Genomic DNA, 19,950 nt, shown 5'->3' with positions numbered 1-19,950 from the left:
ACAGAGAAAACAATCACTTCAAGTGACCTCTGAATATATTCTCACTCCGTTTTGTGGGATCTAGTTTGAACACGAAAGAACGGGGAGGAAGTCTTAAACTTCACACTCAGTCTTATTGTTAATCTACAGAAAATAAGGGGTTGATTTAAGACGTGAACTTGGGACTCTGAATTGTTACTTTGAAACTTTTTTTTTTTACATTATGGACCAAAAAACCAAGTAGTTATGTTAATGTCTTGACACAAGGTTTGCAGTGTAAGAGAAAAGATGTACAAATATAAAACTGAAGAAAAAAAAACCTATTAACGTTAAATTTCATTTGGAAGTATCAGTATGAAGACATGACTGTATTTACTACATCGATTACTTCCGTCCACAGAAAGAGCCAAAAGCAACGATACCCCGGGAGCAATGTATACCCTTAGCTCCCAGATCTTGGGTTCTAATTACCATTCTCCACTAAAAAGAACCAAGAACTGTTGGAGAAATGGCTGATTTCAAGACTAGGGAGGCAGAAAAATAAAAAACGGCCTCATTTACCATGTATCAAAAAGTAGAAAGTACTCAAAGTCCAAGAGGAGTTATCAAAATGACACTCAAACCAGTCTGAAGGGGTTCTCACTAGCCAAATTTGGGGCAACTGGGAAAAAAAAGGATTTTCATTAAAATACACTGAGTAAATAAAACACCCCTGAGTCCACAGTGGCAACTCACCCCTACACAAAAAAGATCAGAGATTAAGCAGGGTCAGTCAGCTAGAAAGTGCTCCCACGTCTGTTGTCTTAATCAATATACCCTTTCTCCTAGTGATGAGATTTTCTTTAATGGTCTCAAAGACTGCTCTAGGGATAGAGACCCAATTTAGAAACTTGACAGAGAAAATATGCAGTTAATTTACAATGAGTGAACCTGTGACCATCCTCCAGTGTTGAGCTGGATCTTTGTTTGACTTCTTTAGAGTGAGGACAAGAAGTATTGCAGGCAGAGACTGCTGGTGTGGGATTTTCTCCTCCTCTCAGAGAACAGTAACAAAACAAAAAGGAATGCAGTCTCCATCTTTGGCAACATTAAGAGACACCTGAAACCTCAAACCACAGAGGAGGTAGCAGAACTGCCAAGGGCAGTGATACCCAAACAGGGACACAGGAGTCAATGCACACAGGATCTCTGCAGCTACAAGTTAAGGGACAAATCCAGTTAAATATAATTCTCCAAAGTGAGGAGCGCACTCTGACACAGAAAACCAAAAACTTGTGTTTGTAACAGTAGGAGCTGTCAGTGAAGCAGGACCTGGACACGTACCAGTTCCAATATCCAATAATCAACGACGTAGGGCTGAACTAAGAACCACACACACGGATAAGCGCCATGTGAAAAACAGCATGTGGTGAGGGGTGCCTGGCAGGCTCAGCGGGTAGAGCGTGTGATTCTCGATCTCAGGGTCATGAGTTCAAGCCCCATGTTGGGCACAGAGCTTACTTTAAACAAACAAACAAATAAACCAAAAAAAAAAAAAAGACCCCAGCATGTGGTGAGACCCGAGGAAAAGAGAAATTGCCATCTGGAGCAGTCTATTTTCACTGGCAGGTGAGAAGTACAACCAAGAAAACACGAACAGAGTATCCTGAGTCGTTAGGAAAATTTCCCCTAATCCAGTACACAGCCCAGCCTACAAGAACCAATTACAAATAGCTGATGCAGAATAAGTTCAACTCCACTGAAAGATGAGTACTCAGAAAGCAACCAGCACAAGATCTATTTCATGATGCTACAAGAAAAATGGTGGACAGAAAAACGGGAATTTCACTAGAAAGGCTTTCACTAAATAGATGAAAATTGTACCATGAATGAAGAAAGGTAATGAAATAACTCCTTCCACGAAATGAAAACACAAAGCAAAGATGGAAGAGCTCATTGGACAAAATGATAAGACAACAGGAGACAGGCATAACTCAATAAATAAGCATAGCTCAAGAGAGAAAGAGAAGAAAATATCCAGCTGCATCAGGAGTGAAGGCAAAACTAAAAGTAGAGCATGACAGACAATGCTGGAAACTCAGTAAGAAACAGAGAAGACTGAGAAAATTAAGTAGAATCAAAAGGGAAAAAATTAAAGCTTAGATAAGGAAGTTGTGCAAAAAAGATCCAACAAATACGTAACTGGGTGCCCCCTCACTAAAATGGAATAGAATGAACATATAAAGATACATTCAAGAAAACTGTTCATAAATATAGTTTCATGCTGCAGATTAAAAAGGTACACCATGTTTCAGAACAAAACAATACATAATAGTCACTACAAAACTATTAACCAATCTCATCATCTCTACCTGGGTGCTCAGAAGTCAGCACAACCTTCCAATGCCCAAAACTAGTCTGGAATTCCTCCCCAAAACCTACTCCTCCCACTGTTCCTCATATCAAGTTACTGCAACTCCACCTTTCTAGCTACATAGGCCAACTAGCAGGGCCAGAATCCTGACTCCTCTTGTTCTCTCACTGCCCCTACGTAATTCCTCTGAAATCCTCAACCAACTTCAAAACTCTATTCTGAATCTAACCATGTCTTTCCACCTCCAGCAATGATCTCTTCTGGATTCCTACATACCTTTCTAAACCATCTCTCCATTTCCAGCTTTACCTCTCCACAGTAGCCAGGCTTCAGACCATGACGCTGCTCTGCTCAAAATTCTGCTAAGGCTTCCCGTTGCACCCCAGCAAAGTCTAAACCTGTAGAGGGCTTCCGAAGGCCCGAATCTGGAGACCCTGTTACCTCCTAAAATAATCTCTTGCCGCTCTCCTACCATTAGCCTCTTGCTTCCTCTTACTATGGCAAACACACTCCTGTCTTGGGGCCTTTACACTTATTGTTCCCACTGCTTAGAATGCTCTTATCCCACACAGCCACATGGCTCATTTCAATACATCTTTCAATTTTCTGCTCCAATCTATTCTTTTTTTTTTTAAAGATTTATTTATTATTTATTTTTGAGAGAGTGAGAATGAGAGAGAGAGAAAGAGTACATGAGAGTGGGGAAGCAGGCCCCTCACCGAGCAGGGAGCCCGATGTGGGACTCGATCCCGGGACTCCAGGATCATGACCTGAGCCGAAGGCAGTTGCTTAACCAACTGAGCCACCCAGGCGCCCTGCTCCAACCTGTTCTTAACAACAGTCCTCCCAGATCACCTTACAGGAAATAGTAAGCCTGTACTGCCTAACCTGTCACTCCAAATCCCACCCTATCTAATTTTTCCCCAAAGCAACTTTTCACCATCTAAAAAACTTCATTTTTTTATTTGTATGTCTCCAGCCCCTAAACACAGAAACTCTATGAGGACAGGCTTTATCTCCAGCATCTAGAACACTACACAGCTCATAAAAAGCGCTAAGTATTTACTGAGTTAAATGAAAGGAAAGGAAAAAGGGAAAGGAGGAGGGCCTGATCTCCAAACCCCCAAATATACCTAAGTGCTGAATCAGTAGCATGTGCTGCAGTTGTAGTAATGACTGGAGACTGAGCTCTGGTGGCTGAGACAGTTGCTACCACAGCAGGAGGGATGGTATTAGAGGTGGTCACAGGTGGACGAGACTACCAAGAGAAAAGAAAAAATATTTCATTTAAAACAAGAAGCAAAATAAAATACAGTAAGCCAATCACTGAAAGTATAATTTGAAACTTGGGCCTTCAAACAAGCATGTTTGTGTCCAAATGAAAGCAAATTCTCACCATTCTGATTAAGAAATTCTCTTTTCAGATAGGTAATTTTAACACCCAAGAGACAGAATTACCAAAAAATACCCTATTTTGGCTGGATGGACTATATAAATTCCTCCTTTCATCCAGTAGGACTGGATGAAACATTTTGTTCTATTAGTAGGAGTTGGGATCCAACCCTTCAGATCTAGAGTGCCCGCAGATTTGCTGGTTCTGGTGTAGACATTTTACACTACCAGACAACCAAGTGCTTTCCACAGGGTGATCTCAGCCGTTGGATGGAACTCCTGGCTCTCAGTCCCTCTAAGCTAGCAAACACATGAAAAGAGCACTTGCCTGTGGAAGATTCAGGGTGCCCAGAGGCTCTCTGGCTGTTTTCACATGGAAGTACTTCCTGTACCTTGCCCTATACTACATGTGTGTGTAAAATCTTCACCAGACAAACGAGTTTTCCACCCTGGGCTTCACATGCTTGTCCACCATCGATTCTTTCCATCATCTGAGCTCTCCTCTGAGTAGTCCCTTTCTTCACCCTGATCTACACAGTTAAATTCGCAAATGCCGCCCATTCTGGATCTACCTCTCACCTCCAGACCTTTACCTGTTGTGCCTGCTGTTACAGCTCGTTGTCTCACAGTAGGATCGTCACACTATCTTTAGTGAACTCCTTGTCCTGGTTCTTTCTCTAATCCTTTCTATATACCATTTATGCTCCAGGGGCCTAATGAGCCTCCAAATGTGTTTTATTAGCCAGCAAGGTCTCTTATTTTGTTTTAAATTGAAAACTCTACGCTGGACATGTACTATCTTGTGTCCCACTCGGCACCCTTCCTTATTGTCTTAAATCCTGCTGTTCCACATACATTACCAGTCTGGCCCCCAAAAGTATTTGAATTTTCATCTCCTGTCTGTGATTCAGCTCATTAATCTTTCAAGGATATTTCTTTGATCGTATGTTACTGTGTTCAAAAAATTTAGTGGCTCTCTGTTGTGTACAAAATCAAATTTATACTCTGTATCTTAGAGCTCTGATTTTAGAGACATCACAATGTCACCTCATAACACACTATACCTCAGTAGTACTGCGCTCACAGATTTCCTTGGAAAAAAGTTGAAAGGTACAGACCGTCTTCCTTGAAAAGCATGCACACGTGCATAATAACATGCACAAAATATGCAGGGGCTCATAAATCCTGATCTGAACAAAAAACTCTCAGTTCTGGCTCGCCTCTACTAACACTGTACGTAACCACCACCGTCTTCCTCACCACCATTCACGGTATTGCTCCCTTTCACTGCCTCTCCACTTCTCTGAATCCCTGTTACCACACCCATCCCAGCGAAAGCTTCCCTTACCACAGCTCCTCTAAATCCCGATGGCTGATCACATCACAGTGTATATAACTCAACTTTCCCGGCCGCCTCTTGGCAACTAGATCAAAAGTCACTCGAGGTCAAAGGACTCTCCCAGGCTCTAGCAGAGTCAAGAACTCAGAGCAGGCACCTAGTACTTGCGAATGACTACCCACAACCTGACGTGCCTGGATTGGTTGGTGAATGATGTGCTGTACTGCTGGCTGAGCTGTAGCAGCATTTGGCAACTGGGAAGTTGGCCTCAGGACTGTGGTTACTTTAGAACTGGACATCACAGCAGCAGCAGCTGCTCCTGGAAAAAAATTGTTTTCATTAGTATGGCTTAGGGGCTCGTAATTTACACGGTTCCAATTATATGCCCTAGGAAAATAGTGTGAACCGTTTCTAAACCTCAGTAAGTCAGTAATTTAGCAGAGATGCTGTATGTATATTTCCCTTCCCTCACACAGGAAATTAGGAAAATGTGCACTCAAGGGTTGTGATTTGATAAGATTAACAACCTGTATTGCTTTTTTTCAAGGACATTCTTAAATGAAATTGGCTGTTGTTTTTTTTTTTTTCACTACAAGTATGTAGAAGAGAAGCACACACTCAATAGCAGAGCGTGGTGCCACCACCTTCATTTGGGCCAAGGCTCCAGCAGCGTAACCACCAGTGAGGGTTCACCTGAACCACCACTGCCTTTGTATCGTCAGCGCGAACATCAACACGGTACGACCGGCAAATGAAATCTTAGTATTTTCACGAAAGTAGTTTTGACCTAACACAGACCCCCTTGCAGTCTATGAACTTCACTCTGAGAACCACTGAATTATGTTATGACCAAGTAACCTGGTTTTGTACTTGTGAGCCTGATTTTGCCAACAATGATTTAACACTCGTCAATAGAAGGCTACAATTTCTGATCAAGTAGTTGAAAAAAATCATTAAATTTAATACATGACAACCTATTAGAACTTAATTGTAAGAATAAATTCATCTTATGGCTACGTTACTCGAGTAACCACCATCACTAAACTTTAAGAATAGTCAGTATTTGTATTTCTGACTTTCTTATTAACAACAAGGACCATTTTGGACTATCACAGCTTTGAGGAGTCCCTCATTACAAAGGACAATCTTTAGATCATACTAAAAATTTGAATTGCTTTACGTTTACACACACAAGCATACACACACTTGTTGAAATGCAACTATAATTCGCATATACTAGATCATACTTAAAATGTGTATTGTTCTAAGTTTATTTCTGTTGTCCTGTAACTTTAATAAGATGAGTCTAGATATATTTTTTAACGGTAACAGAACTCTCTTACCAAATATGTATCTGCCACAGCATTTTGAAAATTTGAACAGAATGTGCAGTTTTTACCTCGAGGTAAATGAGAAGCTCCGATGTGAAGAGGGGGCCCAGGAGCGTTGCTGCGGATAATAGACATCTGTACATTTGTGGTCATGATGTGATGCAGGTTACTGGGATGTCCCTGCAAGAAACAGGATATAATGTTATTTTCACATGCTTGGTTTTAGCCACTGATGCTTAGCCATTGCTTCTAGGAGGTCAGTTGCCTCCAAATGTGGGTCGGGGTATTCCTTTTAGACAGTGAGTATCCCAAGGGAAAGGACATTTTGCTTTTTTTTTTACGCAACACACTGCATGATGACCTGTGCCAGCAGGCATGTGGTGACTGTGAGGACCCTTCAATGCCTCAAGCCTAGCTAGGTGCTAGAACTCTAATAGATGGACATATTTGACTGTCCACTTTGGGACACTCTCATCTTCAGTATTAGTTTTTCACACTTGTTTTCTCTGCCTTGGCCAAAAGCTTATTTTTTCCTATCCTATTTTCTTTACATGCCACTGCATTCCTTTAGGCTATGCAGGACTTCTAAGTAAATGTCCATTAGCACCCAGCAGGTACTCCCCTACGAGTTCTTCAGCTCCCCACTTAGCTGTCCCTTCCTCACATGCTCTCAACCCTGACGCCAGTGTTTCCCAGATGCGGGTTCCAGTACTGCTGGGAATACTCAGCAGTACGACAGAAGAAAGAAAACATAGTGTGTCTTCTTGGACTACCGATTTTTTCTTGAAAACTTGACGGGAAAGGTTTTAGATTCAGGTTTTTTCACTCTCAGTAATTCAAAATATTTAAGTAAATCATATACATGTTACGGAGTAGGAGTAGAATTTCAGGAAAAAATTTATCTTAAAACATGAGACTATGAATAAGTGTTCACAACTGGTGAGCTGCTCGAGGGAACCTGCTAGGCGCCCAAGAGATACACATTCATTCTCCTCAGAGAAAATCCTAGAAATGCACTACTGTCATGAGGCTTTTCTCAATCCCACACAACTGGACTCTGAGCACCTCAAGGATACAGAATGTCTCATCTAGATTTGTATCTCACACTGAAGGTGGTGCCTCACACACAGCAGATGCTCGATACATACTGGCCAAATGACAAACACCACTGTGCATGTTGGTTTTACTTCCTGCAGATATCCTTCTCTCTCAAACCTACTATCTTCCCCTTCCAGAAATCAGTGACCATTCAATTTTTTATTTAGTACAGTGCCTAATGTACTGCTGGCATTCAATAAATAATGATCAACAGTTTGGCATCTCAGTTTGAAAATCAGCAAATTAAGAGGAAAAAAACCTGTTGTCCACTGATTGTTGCCACAGGAATGGCTGAAGCTTGAGGGATGCTACTCTCCATGGTAACGGTAACCTGCCCTGGAACCTTGGGGGGAAGTGACAAGGTAGAAGGTGGAGCAGGAGCAATGGGACGGCTAGGCATGGTGGGCTTCGGGGGCGGCTGCAAACAGAAAACCACACGAAACATATCAATAGCTTTTTACGAGTGATGCATTTCATTCTATAGTTAAAAGTACACAAATGAAACCTGGAGAGTGCCAGGAAAGATCCAGAAGGCTTATATATTTTATCTCTTAGCATCACAGCTTTTCCACTGAAGTACCAGCATTTCCATTTTACAGATGAGGAAACATACAAAGCAAGGCTATGTCACCTGCTCAAAGCCATGCAGACAGTAAAAACTGGAACTGGGACTGAGGCCCAGATCTGCATGGCTTACAGCCCACATTCTTTCTTCTATACAATGCTGCATCCCACATTTGGGCGGAAGTAAACAAAACTCCCAGTAACTGAACCATAGCCACGTGGTAATATACAAGGCAATATTCTCAGATATCCCCGAATTAGCAAGCTTTAAAACAAAACCTTGGAGAAGAGTGCCACTCCAAGATAAAATCTGAGTTAGCATGCCCATAACTTGAATAATATCAACGTCAAAACGGATACTAGAAAAGATCCTGTGATGCCAACTGCCCAGCGGCACAAGACTAGGCACTGCAGAACAGCAGAGCTCTAAGTGACAGAGAAGAGCTGAACTGATGGGTCAAAAAGAAAACACTAAGATCCTGGATACAGCCTAAGACTTTGTGGAAATTGTCAGGAAGATTAGCCAGTCTTTAGCTGTGGTTTAATGTGAAATTTTAAACCTCTCCATTACCTTCATAAGTCCCTCGGAAAAGGAGAGTGGCACTGCTGGCGTCAGATGGGCTGGTGGGGCTGTCACTGTGACGGGTGTGCCCGATGCAACAGCATGGTGTGTAGACAACATCTGCACCTGTGGATAGGGCCTTACCACAACAGGCTCTTGCTTCTCTTCGCGGGACTGTAGGGAGCTGCTGGAACCCATGTGCTCCCTGGCAGTGACTTCAGCCTCTCGGCTAGATTCATCGTTGACTAGTAAGGACATTAAGGGAGAAATAGCATGTCACACGCTTCCAATATTAATTAATATTAATGAATGGCAAGGCACACATAAGAGTGGCACTTGCAACGAAGTTTCAGGGTTGATAAAGTGACCCTTTCTTTGTGAGATTTTCTTAAGGAGAATCTGGGCATGAGGTTCCCCTAACAGATATCAAACGCAACAGCCACGCCTATGGAACACAGGACTGACTTTGGCTATTGCGGCTTTTCCACTCCTATGAACACAGGGCCTGATAACTACCTAAAATGAACTCAAGGGGCGCCTGGGTGGCTCAGCCAGTTAAGGTTCTGCCTTCAGCTCAGGTCATGATCTTGGGGTCCTGGGATCAAGCCCCACGTTGTGGTCCCTGCTCAGCGGGGAGCCTGCTTCTCTCTCCTCCTCTGCTCTTTCCCTTGCTTGTGCTTGTGCTCTCTCAAATAAATCAATAATCTTTAAAAAAAAATGAACTCAGAAGAGCAAAAGTAGATATGATGCTTTCGTTTAAGGTATTCATTTAAAAAGTTAGAAAAACCTAACATTAAAACGATAATTTAAATACAATTCTTTTTTTTTAAATTTTACTTATTTACTTGTGAGAGAGAGAAAAAGCACACGCATGTGCATGACTAGTGGTAGAGGCAGAGGGAGAGGGAGCAGATTCCCCACTGAGTGTGGAGCCTGATGTGGGGGGCTTGACCCCAGGACCCCGAGCCAAAGTCAGACAGTTAACCAGCTGAGTCACCTAGGTACACCTAAATACAATTCTTAAGTCTAAGAACATATAGGTTTTCGAAACAAATTTCCGACAAAGCAAACATGGAAATCTCCATCATTATTACAATGCACACAGCCTTTGAAACTCAACAATTCCACTTATAGGAATGTATCCTATAGATACGTGGTATATGTCTAAAATGACGTATACAAGATTATTTGTTTCCCCATTTTTATTCCAGTAAAGGAAGTTTTAAAACCTACATGTCTATCAACAGGGGACTCACTATATAAATTATGGTATACTCTCACAACAGACTACCATGCAACTGTAAGAATAAAATAAGGAAGCTTTTTAGGTACTCTCATGAAAAAACTGACAATGAGCATTATGCAAAAATACTAAGAATATACAGATGAAAAAAGCAAGGTACAGAACAATGAAAAAGTAATGAAATATACACAAACATATATGTTTATTTTCCTATGTAGAAACATAACTCCCAAAGCATCTTGATTTCTTGACAGGAAATAAAGTGGATTCTGGGATAAGAGAAATAACTTTTCACTGTATACCTTGGGAATTTTGGACCATGAAAACATGTAACCTATTTAAAAACTAACTTAAAAAATCAAGGCCCTAATCTAATAAAAGAGAGTTTGTGAAAATATTATCTCAGGACGCCTGGGTGGCTCAGTTGGTTAAGCGACTGCCTTCAGCTCAGGTCATGATCCTGGAGTCCCGGGATCGAGTCCTGCATCGGGCTCCTTGCTCGGCGGGGAGTCTGCTTCTCCCTCTGACCTTCCCCCCTCTCATGCTCTCTCTTTCTCTCAAATAAATAAATAAAATATTAAAAAATATTATCTCATATCTGTCTATCATTTTCCCAAAATATTAGAAAACAGAGATTACACTTATGTAAAAAAATTTAAATATCTGTAAAACTACCAAGAAAATAAAGATGCTCCCAAAGTCTATTCCCCAAAGGCACCAAGAGTTAATATGTTGGTAAAACCTTGAGACATTTCTTACCTCTCTAATTTTGGGTGGGTTTTTATTTATGCAACTTTTCAGTGAACTGTAACCTTCATAAAGTGCACAAATATTAATTGTATAGCTCAATGAACTTACACAAACTGAACACACCTGAGTAACCAACACCCAGCTCAAGATGCAAAACATTCCCCAGAAGCCCTCTGTTCAGCTGGATTCCTCAATATCCCTTCCAAGGATACTCACTATCCTAACCCCTAGCACCAGAGATTACTGTTATCTATTTCTGAACTTTATATAAATAGACTCATAGCAAATGTACCCTGTTGTATCTCGCTTTTTTCACTTACAAGTATGAGATCCATGAATGTCATTGCATGTAGCTGCACATCTTTCATTGTCAGTATAGTAGGTCATTGTAGGAATCAACTGCAAATTACCCATTTTACTGTTAATAGGCATTTAGATAATTTTCAGCTTTTTGCTATTATGAATAGTAGTGCTAGTAATACTCCCACATATCTTTTGGTGAACTATTTACCATTTCTATTGGATATATACCCAGAAGTGAAACTGCTGAGTAATATTGACTATATACTACCTCATTAAAAAAATGCTAAATGAAATTCCATTGCATAGATATACTATAGCGCTTTTTTGTTTTAAAGTAGGCCCCACGCCCAGCATCGAGGCCAGCTTGGGGCTTGAACTCACGACCCAGAGGTCAAGACCTGAGCTGAGATCAAGAGATGGACGCTTAACCTACTAAGCCACCCAGGCACCCCAACTATAGCTTTTTTAACCATTATATCACTGGTGGGCTTTTAGGTTATTTCTAAATTTTTTGCTATTATCAACAACTCAGATAAAAATCCGTACGTACTTTGAGTCCTTGTTCAGTGATTTCCTCAGGAAAAAAAATTTTTGAAAATACATGTGCTGGGTGAAAAGACTGATTTATATTTTACATTTTGTTATATATTGATTATTCTCCCTGATCATTCAGTTTTTTTTAAACTTTTATTTTTAAAACCACTTTATGGGTGACGGGTATTAAGGAGGGCAGTTATGATGAGCACCATCTGTTACATTTAAGTGATGAATCCCTAAAATGTACACCTGAAACGAATATTACCCGACATGTTAACTAGAATTTTTTTTAAAACTTGAAATCAAAACAAATAAAACCACTTTATTGATGTACAATTTACATACAATAAAATGGCTATTTCTAAGAGTGGAGAGCTCAACAAGAGTTTTTTTACATTCTTACCAATAACTTAGGAGCAGAATGGCTGGGTCAAATGGTAAGTAAATGTTTAACTTTATGAGACTGCTGGAATACCTTCCAAAATGGTTGTATCCATGTTATGTTCCTGTCAGCCAGTGTATTAGAGTTCTGGCAGCAACTCATCCTCCAATTCCTGATACACAGATATTCCAGTGGGTGTACAGTGGGTCTCTTGTTGTGGTTTTATTTAGAATTTCCATGACTAGTGATGTTGGAAATCTTTTATGTGACCACAGGCCATTCATATATATCTTCCTTTGTGAAGTATACGTGTCTATCTTTTGTCCATTTTTTAGTCAATCAGCTTTACTGAGATACAATAAAAAACCCACTAATTCTTTACAGAAAATTAGATAAAAGTTTACAAAAGTAGACAGTACTACAGGGGTCCTGCATGGCTCAATTAAGCATCGGACTCTTGCTTTCGGCTCAGGTCATGATCTAAGGGTTGTGAGATCGAGCCCTGTGTCGACATTCTCTCCCTCTGCCCCATTCTCTAAAAAAAAAAAAGCATACAGTACTGTAACTACAATAAAATCACGATACAAAACATTTTCCATTATTCTCACTGGTTCATACATGCCCCTTGGCAGGCAATTCCCTCCCTCCCACCCTCCTAGCCCTTAGAAACTACTAATCTGCTTTCTAACACTATAGCTTTGTGTTTTCTGGAATTTCATGCAAACAGAATCATACGATATGTGGTTCTTTTTTTTTTAACGATTTTTTTATTTGAGAGAGAGAGCACGTGTGTCAGTGCGTTGGGATGGAGGTGGGGAGAGACAGAAGGCAGAGGGAGAGAATCCCAAGTACACTCCCCACTGAGCCCAAGGCAGGGCTTAATCCCAAGACCCTGAGACCACGACCTAAGCCAAAACCAACAGTTGGACACTCAACCAACTGAGCCACCAGGCGCCCCAGTACAACATGTGGTCCTCTGTGTCAGTCTGCTTCCTTCTCTTAGTACAGTTGACCCCTGAGCAACATGGGTTTGAATTGCATGGCTTCACTTATATGTGGATTTTTTTTAAGACTTTATTTATTTGGGGGGGGGAGAGAGAGTATAAGTGGGGACAGGGGACAGAGGGAGAGGGAGAAGCAGACTCCCTGCTAAGCGGGGAGCCTGGTGGGGGGTGCTCAATCACAGGACCCTGGGTTCGTGACCTGAGCCAAAGGCAGATGCTTGGCCAGCTGACCCACTCAGCTGCCCCTATGTTGATTTTGTTTTTGTTTTTTTTTGATAAATACAGTACAGTGCTATAAATGATTTTCTCTTTCTCATGCTTTTAATACATTTTCTTTTCTCTGGCTTACATTATAAAGTACAGTATATAATACATATAAAATATAAATATGTATTGATTGTTTATATTATCAGTAGGGCTTCCGTTCAACAGTAGGCTATTAAGTTTTTGCGGAGTCAAAGTTATACTCAAATTCCTGACTGCACAGAGAGTCATTGACCCTAACCCCCAAGTTGTTCAAGGGTTAAGTATGTATGTTTTTGAGGTTCATCTATGTTGTTCTATATACCAGCTGTTTGTTCCTTTTTAATGTTGAGTAGTATTCCATTGTACATATAAGCCAAACTTTATCTAGTCACCAGCTAATAAATTCTGGATTGTTTCCAGTTTTTGGCTATTATGAATACTGCCTCTCTAAACATGTAAGTATGGGTTTTTGGACATACATTTTCATTTATCTGGGTAAATACCTAGGAATGGGACTGCTAGCTTGTATGGTGAGTTTATATTTAACTCTATAAGATATTGTCAAACCGTTTTCCAAAGTGGTTAGATTATTTTGCATTCCCACAAATAATGTATGACTTCTACTTGTTCCACAAACACATCAAGCTTGGTATTTTTAGTCATTCTAGTGGATGCCTACTATTTTCTGTGGTTTTAATTTGCATTGCCCTGAGGATTAATACTATTTAGTATCTTTTACGTGCTTATTGAACATTCAGATAGCATCTTCGGTGATGTGTCTATTCAAATATTTTGCCCATGGAAAAAAAATCAGGCTGTCTCATATAGCAAAAGCTACTGAGTTACAAGAGTTCTTGTATATTCAGGATATAAGTCCTTTGCAGATACATTTACTTCAACCATCTCCTCAATTTGTGGCTTGCCTTTTTATTTTGTTAATAGTGTCTTTTGAAGAGTAGACATTTTTAATTTTAATAAAGTATAATATACCAGTTGCTTTTGTAATTAGTGTTTTTTGCAACCTAAACAATTTTCGCTTACCCCAAGGTCATAAGGAGTTTCCATGTTTTCTTTTAGAAATTTTAAGTTTTACATTTAGATCCATGATACATGTGAGTTAATTTTTGTGTATGGCGAAAGTAAAGGTCAAGGTTCATTTTTTCCATATGGATATTCTGGTGTTCAAGCACTATTCTGTTGAAAAGACTATCATTTCCCTATTGAATTATCTATGTACATTTGTAAAAATCAATTGACCATTATGTGTGGGTCTATTTCTGGATCCTCCACTTTCTATGATCAACATTTCTATCTTTATGCCAATATCACACTGTCTTGATTAGTGTAGCTTTACAGCAAGTCTTGAAGTAAGGTAGTAGAGTCTGCCAACTTCCTTCATTTTTTTTTTTAGGGGTCAAAATTGCTTTGGCTATTGTAGGTCCTTTGGCTTCCATATAAATATAGATTCAGGCTGACAATTTTTACAAAAGGACATAATAGGATTTTGATTAGAATTTTTTTTTAAATGTACAGATCCCTTTGGGTAGAACTATTATCTTAAAAATACTGAGTGTTTCAATAGATGAGCATGATTGATCATTTCATTTATCTAGGTTTTTAACTGTTCTCAGTCATGTTTTTCATAGTTTTCTAACCCCAAGTCTTACATACATTTTGTTAACTTACCCTTAAGTGTTTTGTGGGGTTTTTTTTTTTTTTTGATGCTATTGTAAATGACATTTAAAAAATTTCATTGTTCATTGCTAGTACTAAAAATAATTGGTTTTTATACACTGAACTTTTATCCTGCAACCTTTACTAATTTTACTTATTAGCTCTAATGGCTTTTTGAATATATGATCTTTATAGATGATCATGTTGTGAACCTTCCCTGTTGTCCAAACAGATATTCCCGATTAAATTTTTAAGGGAAATGGACAATTTCATAACTTTTTCCCACACCTATTTGCTCAGGAACATTTTGGTTTTTGACAATTTCATTATGATATAATGTACTGACTATTCCCTGTTAAGCTCTTTTTAGAATCATTTAGAACCAAAAGGATCTTGAAAGAATAGTTAAGAAAACTTGTTGTAATCCATACTTCTGACCTTTGAACATGTATTTGAAATCCTGATATGCTTAGGATCCCAAATTAGTTCTTCTAATAAAAACTTCTAATAAAAACAATAGGAAATATAGAGAAATATTTAACTCCTTACAGAAAAACTTTTATTTTCTTTCTCAGAGTCACTGAAGGAAAAAACACACTATTCAGAAGTAAAATTATAAACAATTTTGGTCTAAGTCAATGATTTCCTTCTCAACAAAATCTGAGGGCAATTATTGCTAACTGACACCTTTTTTTGTTTTGTTTTTAAAGATTTTATTTATTTATTTGACCGGTGGGGTGGGAAGCTAGCACAAGCAGAGGGAGCAGCAGGCAGAAGAAGAGGGAGAAGCAGGCTCCCCAAGGAGCAGGGAGCCCAACTTGGGGCTCGATCCCAGGACTCCAGGATCATGACCTGAGCCGAAGGCAGATGCTTAACCGACTTAGCCACCCAGGCACCCCGATACCGTTTTTAATAAGCAATATAATTCTTTGTAAATAGATGTTCAAAAATATTCTCTTTAAGCTATACTTCTTTAAATTATTCTATGAATTTATATTAAAGATGACTTGTCAAAAATATCTGTTAAGTAGCAAAGAACTTTAAGTAGCTCTATAAGGACTTGTTGACCACTATTTTTGTGCCCTACGATATAGCAAGTATAGCACATACAAAGGTACACAAGGTTCCAGGTTCCAAGACATGGTTCTAGTCTTCAGGTCCTGCCCTTGACTCCTGTGGTCTAGCCGCAAAGACCTCCTAGAGAAAGTGACATCTGAGATGAAACTCAAGGAAGGACAGGAATTAACCAGATAAGTGAGTGTGTAAAGGAAGAAGGAAGATTGTGTATAAAGACTCAAGGTCAAAAATATCGGGAACTTTTTGTCATTTAGAAAATGAGTAGTTACTATTAAGCAGGAGACAAGAAGTAGCTTAAAATTACTTCAAGTCTAAAGAGAACTCAGATAAATTTGTAACAAAAACTAAGCTGGCTGGAGGGAAGCAAAGGGATAATAAGGCTGAAACATCAGACAAAGGTCCAAAGCTTACATATAAGAGCCAGACAGAAAGAGCAGTTAAAGATGATGCCCGTGTTCCTGGTTTGAGCAATGAGCAGACAGTGATACCATTTACCATGATAAAGAACTTAGAAAGCAGGCAGTGAAGAAAAAGGAATAGAAAAAGGAATACTTTACTTCGCAATGTCATTTTTTTACTTGATATGTATATATATATACACAGAGAGAGAAAGAGAGAGAAAGACTACTTGAAGGAGTACCTCAACTTTAGCACTGTTGACTGGACCAGACACTTTGTTGTGGACGGCTGTCCTTCCCATTTTGGATGTTTAGCAGCATCCATGGCCTTTAAATATCAGATGCCAACAGCACCCCCTACTTGTGACAACCAAAAATGTATTCAGACATTGCCAAATATTCCCTGGACTGCAAAACCATCCCTGCTAAAGACCACTGACCTACAGCACTCAAAGTACACACCACTAAAAACTAAGTGCATAAATGTATACATATTCAGTTGACCCTTGAACAATGCAGGGGGTTAGGGGTGATGACCATACCTGCAGTCAAAAATCTGCATGTTAACTTTTGACTCCCCAAAAGCTTAACTACTAATAACCTACTGTTGACTGGAAATGTTGCCTGTAATAGTCAATTAATATGTATTTTGTATGTTATATATATTATATATTCTTACCATAAAGCTACAGTGAAAATATTGAGAAAATCATAAGACAAAATACATTTACAGTACTGTACTACGTTTATTAGAAAAAACTCACATGTAATGGACTTGTACAGTTCAAACCTGTGTTTTACAAGGGTCGACTGTACTTTTTCTTTTAAAACCTTCTTTCCTAGCTCATAGGCTCCTAAAAGACAAGAACTATGCCTTAAACACCTTTGGACTCCCTCATGGCACTATTATATCTCTGGGCCTTAAAGGAGAACAAGGAGAACACATTAATGTATTTAAAATATAGTTCTCATAGGCATGCTTCGCTATAAGTTTCACGTATACTCTAGTATATGTGAAAGGATTAAAAAAGGAATTAAAAAAAACTTGTTTATAAGGGGGGAGGGGCAGAAGGCGAGGGAGAGAGACTCTTAAGCAGGCTCCATGCCCCGCGCAGAGCCTGACGTGGGGCTCAATCTCACAACCCTGAGATCATGACTTAGCTGAAATCAAGAGTCAGACGCTTAACCAACTGAGCCACCCAGGCAACCTCAACAAACCTTGTTTAAATTAAAATTGTGATATATCCTTTCTCCAAATTCAATAACCTAGTACTTACTAAAATCCCACAAGGTGGGAAAAAAACTGGCAATATTCTTAAAGCAAGAAGCGATAGAGAAGACTGTCACATATCTCACCTGTGGCAGCTGGGTTTATCAATCCTGCAGAACCACTGTTTGCAATCTGTGAAGGAGCTTGGCTTAGCCCAGTGGAAGGGGTTCCTAACCGAGGAAACTGCTGAGAACTCATTTCCACCTGCAGTACATACAGTCATATGGTTATTACTAAATTCTCACATGAGAATCAATAATGAGAAATTAAAGCATCTCCAGTACCTATACTTTCCCTTAGAAAAGCAAATGCAGCTTCATGCACCTAGAACAATTACTTGTGATCAACATACGGTGCAGAAATGGTCCAAATTCTGTAAGTTTTTAAGGGACATGGATTCAAGTAATAGTAAAATCGTTTGCGTGGTGTTGGGGTATACTATGACACTCAGGAAATACAGATTACCACTCTAAAAAATCAACACTGAATCCTGTGCAACAGCCATATAATGGGTATTAACCCAATACATAGATATCTGTATAAAGTTCTGTGGAAAACAGCATGTTCCTTTGAAAGACTGAAGCTCACACCAAGGTGAACACAACTGTCATCAGTATGTCGTAGGAGGAACCCGAGGGGAGATGCCCTGCTCTAAGAAATCGGAAAGCTTACATCAAGACCTAATCCAAAAGGAACTCTCAAATGATTTTCTGCACAGGCCTCCGATTTCCTACCCCTTTTCTCATAGACCCCCTACTGAGCCACAGGGACCAGAGACGTTCGCCACTTTCTCTACAATCGACCCCCACTTTTCCCTCAGGAGCCTAGCTCTACCGATATTCCCAATTCGCACGCAACCCCACCCCCACCCTGAAGCCCACCGCTGATATCGCAGAAAACAGGTTTCCAGAGACATTTCCGGTGTCTGAGACTTAGTCTTGGGCGGTGGGGGAGGACGGCGTTCTGGGGAGCCCCAGGACAAGCGGTGTGCCTCTTTACCTGCAGCCGCCGCCCGCCGCCCGCACCTCCGGCTTCCATCTCGCCGGGCTGGGGGTGCCGCGGAGGGCCCATCTCGGTGGCAGCGCTGGGTTCCTGGGTCGTGAACAGGGCACCCCGGAGCGCGCCTCGGGCCCGCCGCTGTCCAGCCCCGCCGGCCCCGCTCACCCCCGCCACCCCGCCGCGGCTCCTCTCCAGTCTTCTTCCCCCGAACCTGCCCCTACCTCCCCCGCCCGCCCATTGGCCCCACGCCGGGCGCGTCACTCGGGGGCCCGCACCAATCCGCGGAGGCCTGCGCGCTCTGATCCCGCCCCACCCTCCCGCCGACTCCCAGCCAATCAGGCGCGAGCCTCGCAGGGGCAGCCCAAACCCCTCGAGGCTGAGCCAATGGCAAAGGAAGACAAGCGCTCCCGGCGAGGGGGGCGGGGAGGAAGGAGGCCCCGCCTCGGTCGGGGTCTGAAAGCGGCGGGCGCAGGGCCCGGATGTGGAGAGTCACTTTAAACTGCTCCAGGAGCCAAACTCCCTGGGCCGCCCGCCCGCCGGCGCTCCCCCAGCCGCTCCACTTCCCCGCCAGGGCCCACGCCCGCCACGCCCCCAAGCCCGAAACAGCCCACCCCTCCTGGAGCCTCTCCCTTCCTTGCCGCAGGACACCCGGTCCCTGCCGCCGGCCAACCGCCGTGCCCAGCTTGTGAAAGAGCCTAGGTTTGAGCCGCAGCCGACGAGGCACCGCTGCCCTTCCCCAGGGACGCACAGCGAGACGGACGCTGCAGCCCGGCTCGGCCGCCCCGCCCCCTCGTCTCCTCCCCTCTCCTCCCCTCCCCTCCCGGGCGCCCGTCCCGCCATTACCTGGGTGCTGCGCCGAGGGGCCGCCGCGCCGCCTCGAGCTTGCTCCCGTGCGCTCTCCGCCTGTGGGGCCGACGTCCTCGGGCTCCGGACCCGCCGCCGCCGCCGGGGCGCTAGCACTCTGCCCCCCACCCCTCTGCCTAGCGCCGCTGCTTCCGCCGCCGTAACGAGCCTCTCACCTATTGGCTGGGGTAGGCCCCGCCCTCCTCTGGGGAAGCCAGTCACCTCTCAGTATGAGCGGGAGAGCGGACGGGCCTGCCCCTTGGGGTCGCGGAGACTTCTGGGAAATGTAGTCTCCGATGTCAGGAGGGCGGGCCTGGGCGGGACCTCCAGGCGACCCGGCCGGTGCAACACACCCCTTTGCTGCCTAGAGTGGGTTCTGCCTTTTCTCTTTGCTTAGTGAAGAGGTAGTGGATTCCCACCCTTCTGCCTCAGCTGATTGCACTAGGTTTCATTTTACCAAGGGAGGTGCGGCACGGGAAAAGGGTAATGGAGGCCGACTGTAGCGGGACGAAGAGGCCGCAGGCAGGGCCGAGGGTTTTCCTGACTGTGCTCACTTCCCCGCGCCGCGCTGTGGGACTTGATGTCACCACCGAAGGCGACAGCCGG

At 42.1% G+C, this 19,950-nt stretch overlaps 1 protein-coding gene and 1 non-coding gene across 16 annotated transcripts in view; one reads left to right on the top strand and one right to left on the bottom strand.

Annotated features, from left to right (window-relative positions):
- Positions 1 to 19,489, bottom strand: part of SAP130 (Sin3A associated protein 130) — an 82,521-nt gene extending 63,032 nt beyond the window's left edge. For 3 of the 15 annotated variants that reach the window (XR_004819938.1, XM_035726513.1, XM_035726514.1), the window contains exons 1-7: positions 18,502 to 18,663; positions 17,589 to 17,706; positions 8,628 to 8,863; positions 7,752 to 7,910; positions 6,463 to 6,574; positions 5,258 to 5,382; positions 3,466 to 3,590 (exon numbers count right to left, since the gene is read on the bottom strand). Coding sequence is in view for 14 of the 15 variants with exons in the window: in XM_035726513.1 (XP_035582406.1) it covers positions 3,466 to 3,590; positions 5,258 to 5,382; positions 6,463 to 6,574; positions 7,752 to 7,910; positions 8,628 to 8,863; positions 17,589 to 17,706; positions 18,502 to 18,573 (947 nt within the window). In the remaining variant the exon portion in view is untranslated. Of the gene's footprint in view, positions 1 to 3,465; positions 3,591 to 5,257; positions 5,383 to 6,462; positions 6,575 to 7,751; positions 7,911 to 8,627; positions 8,864 to 17,588; positions 17,707 to 18,501; positions 18,664 to 19,344 lie in introns of those variants that run through there. The other 12 variants (XM_035726506.1, XM_035726511.1, XM_035726505.1 and 9 more) reach the window with 9 other exon arrangements.
- Positions 1,397 to 1,469, top strand: TRNAE-CUC. Its single transcript has one exon. It is a non-coding gene; the product is annotated as a tRNA-Glu (tRNA).
- Positions 19,490 to 19,950: the final 461 nt, after the last annotated feature.

This window comes from Zalophus californianus, chromosome 3 (assembly GCF_009762305.2).
Source record: "Zalophus californianus isolate mZalCal1 chromosome 3, mZalCal1.pri.v2, whole genome shotgun sequence".
Taxonomy (NCBI): domain Eukaryota; kingdom Metazoa; phylum Chordata; class Mammalia; order Carnivora; family Otariidae; genus Zalophus; species Zalophus californianus.
Note: the sequence above shows the minus strand (reverse complement) of the source record. Positions and strands in the feature narration are given on the sequence as shown.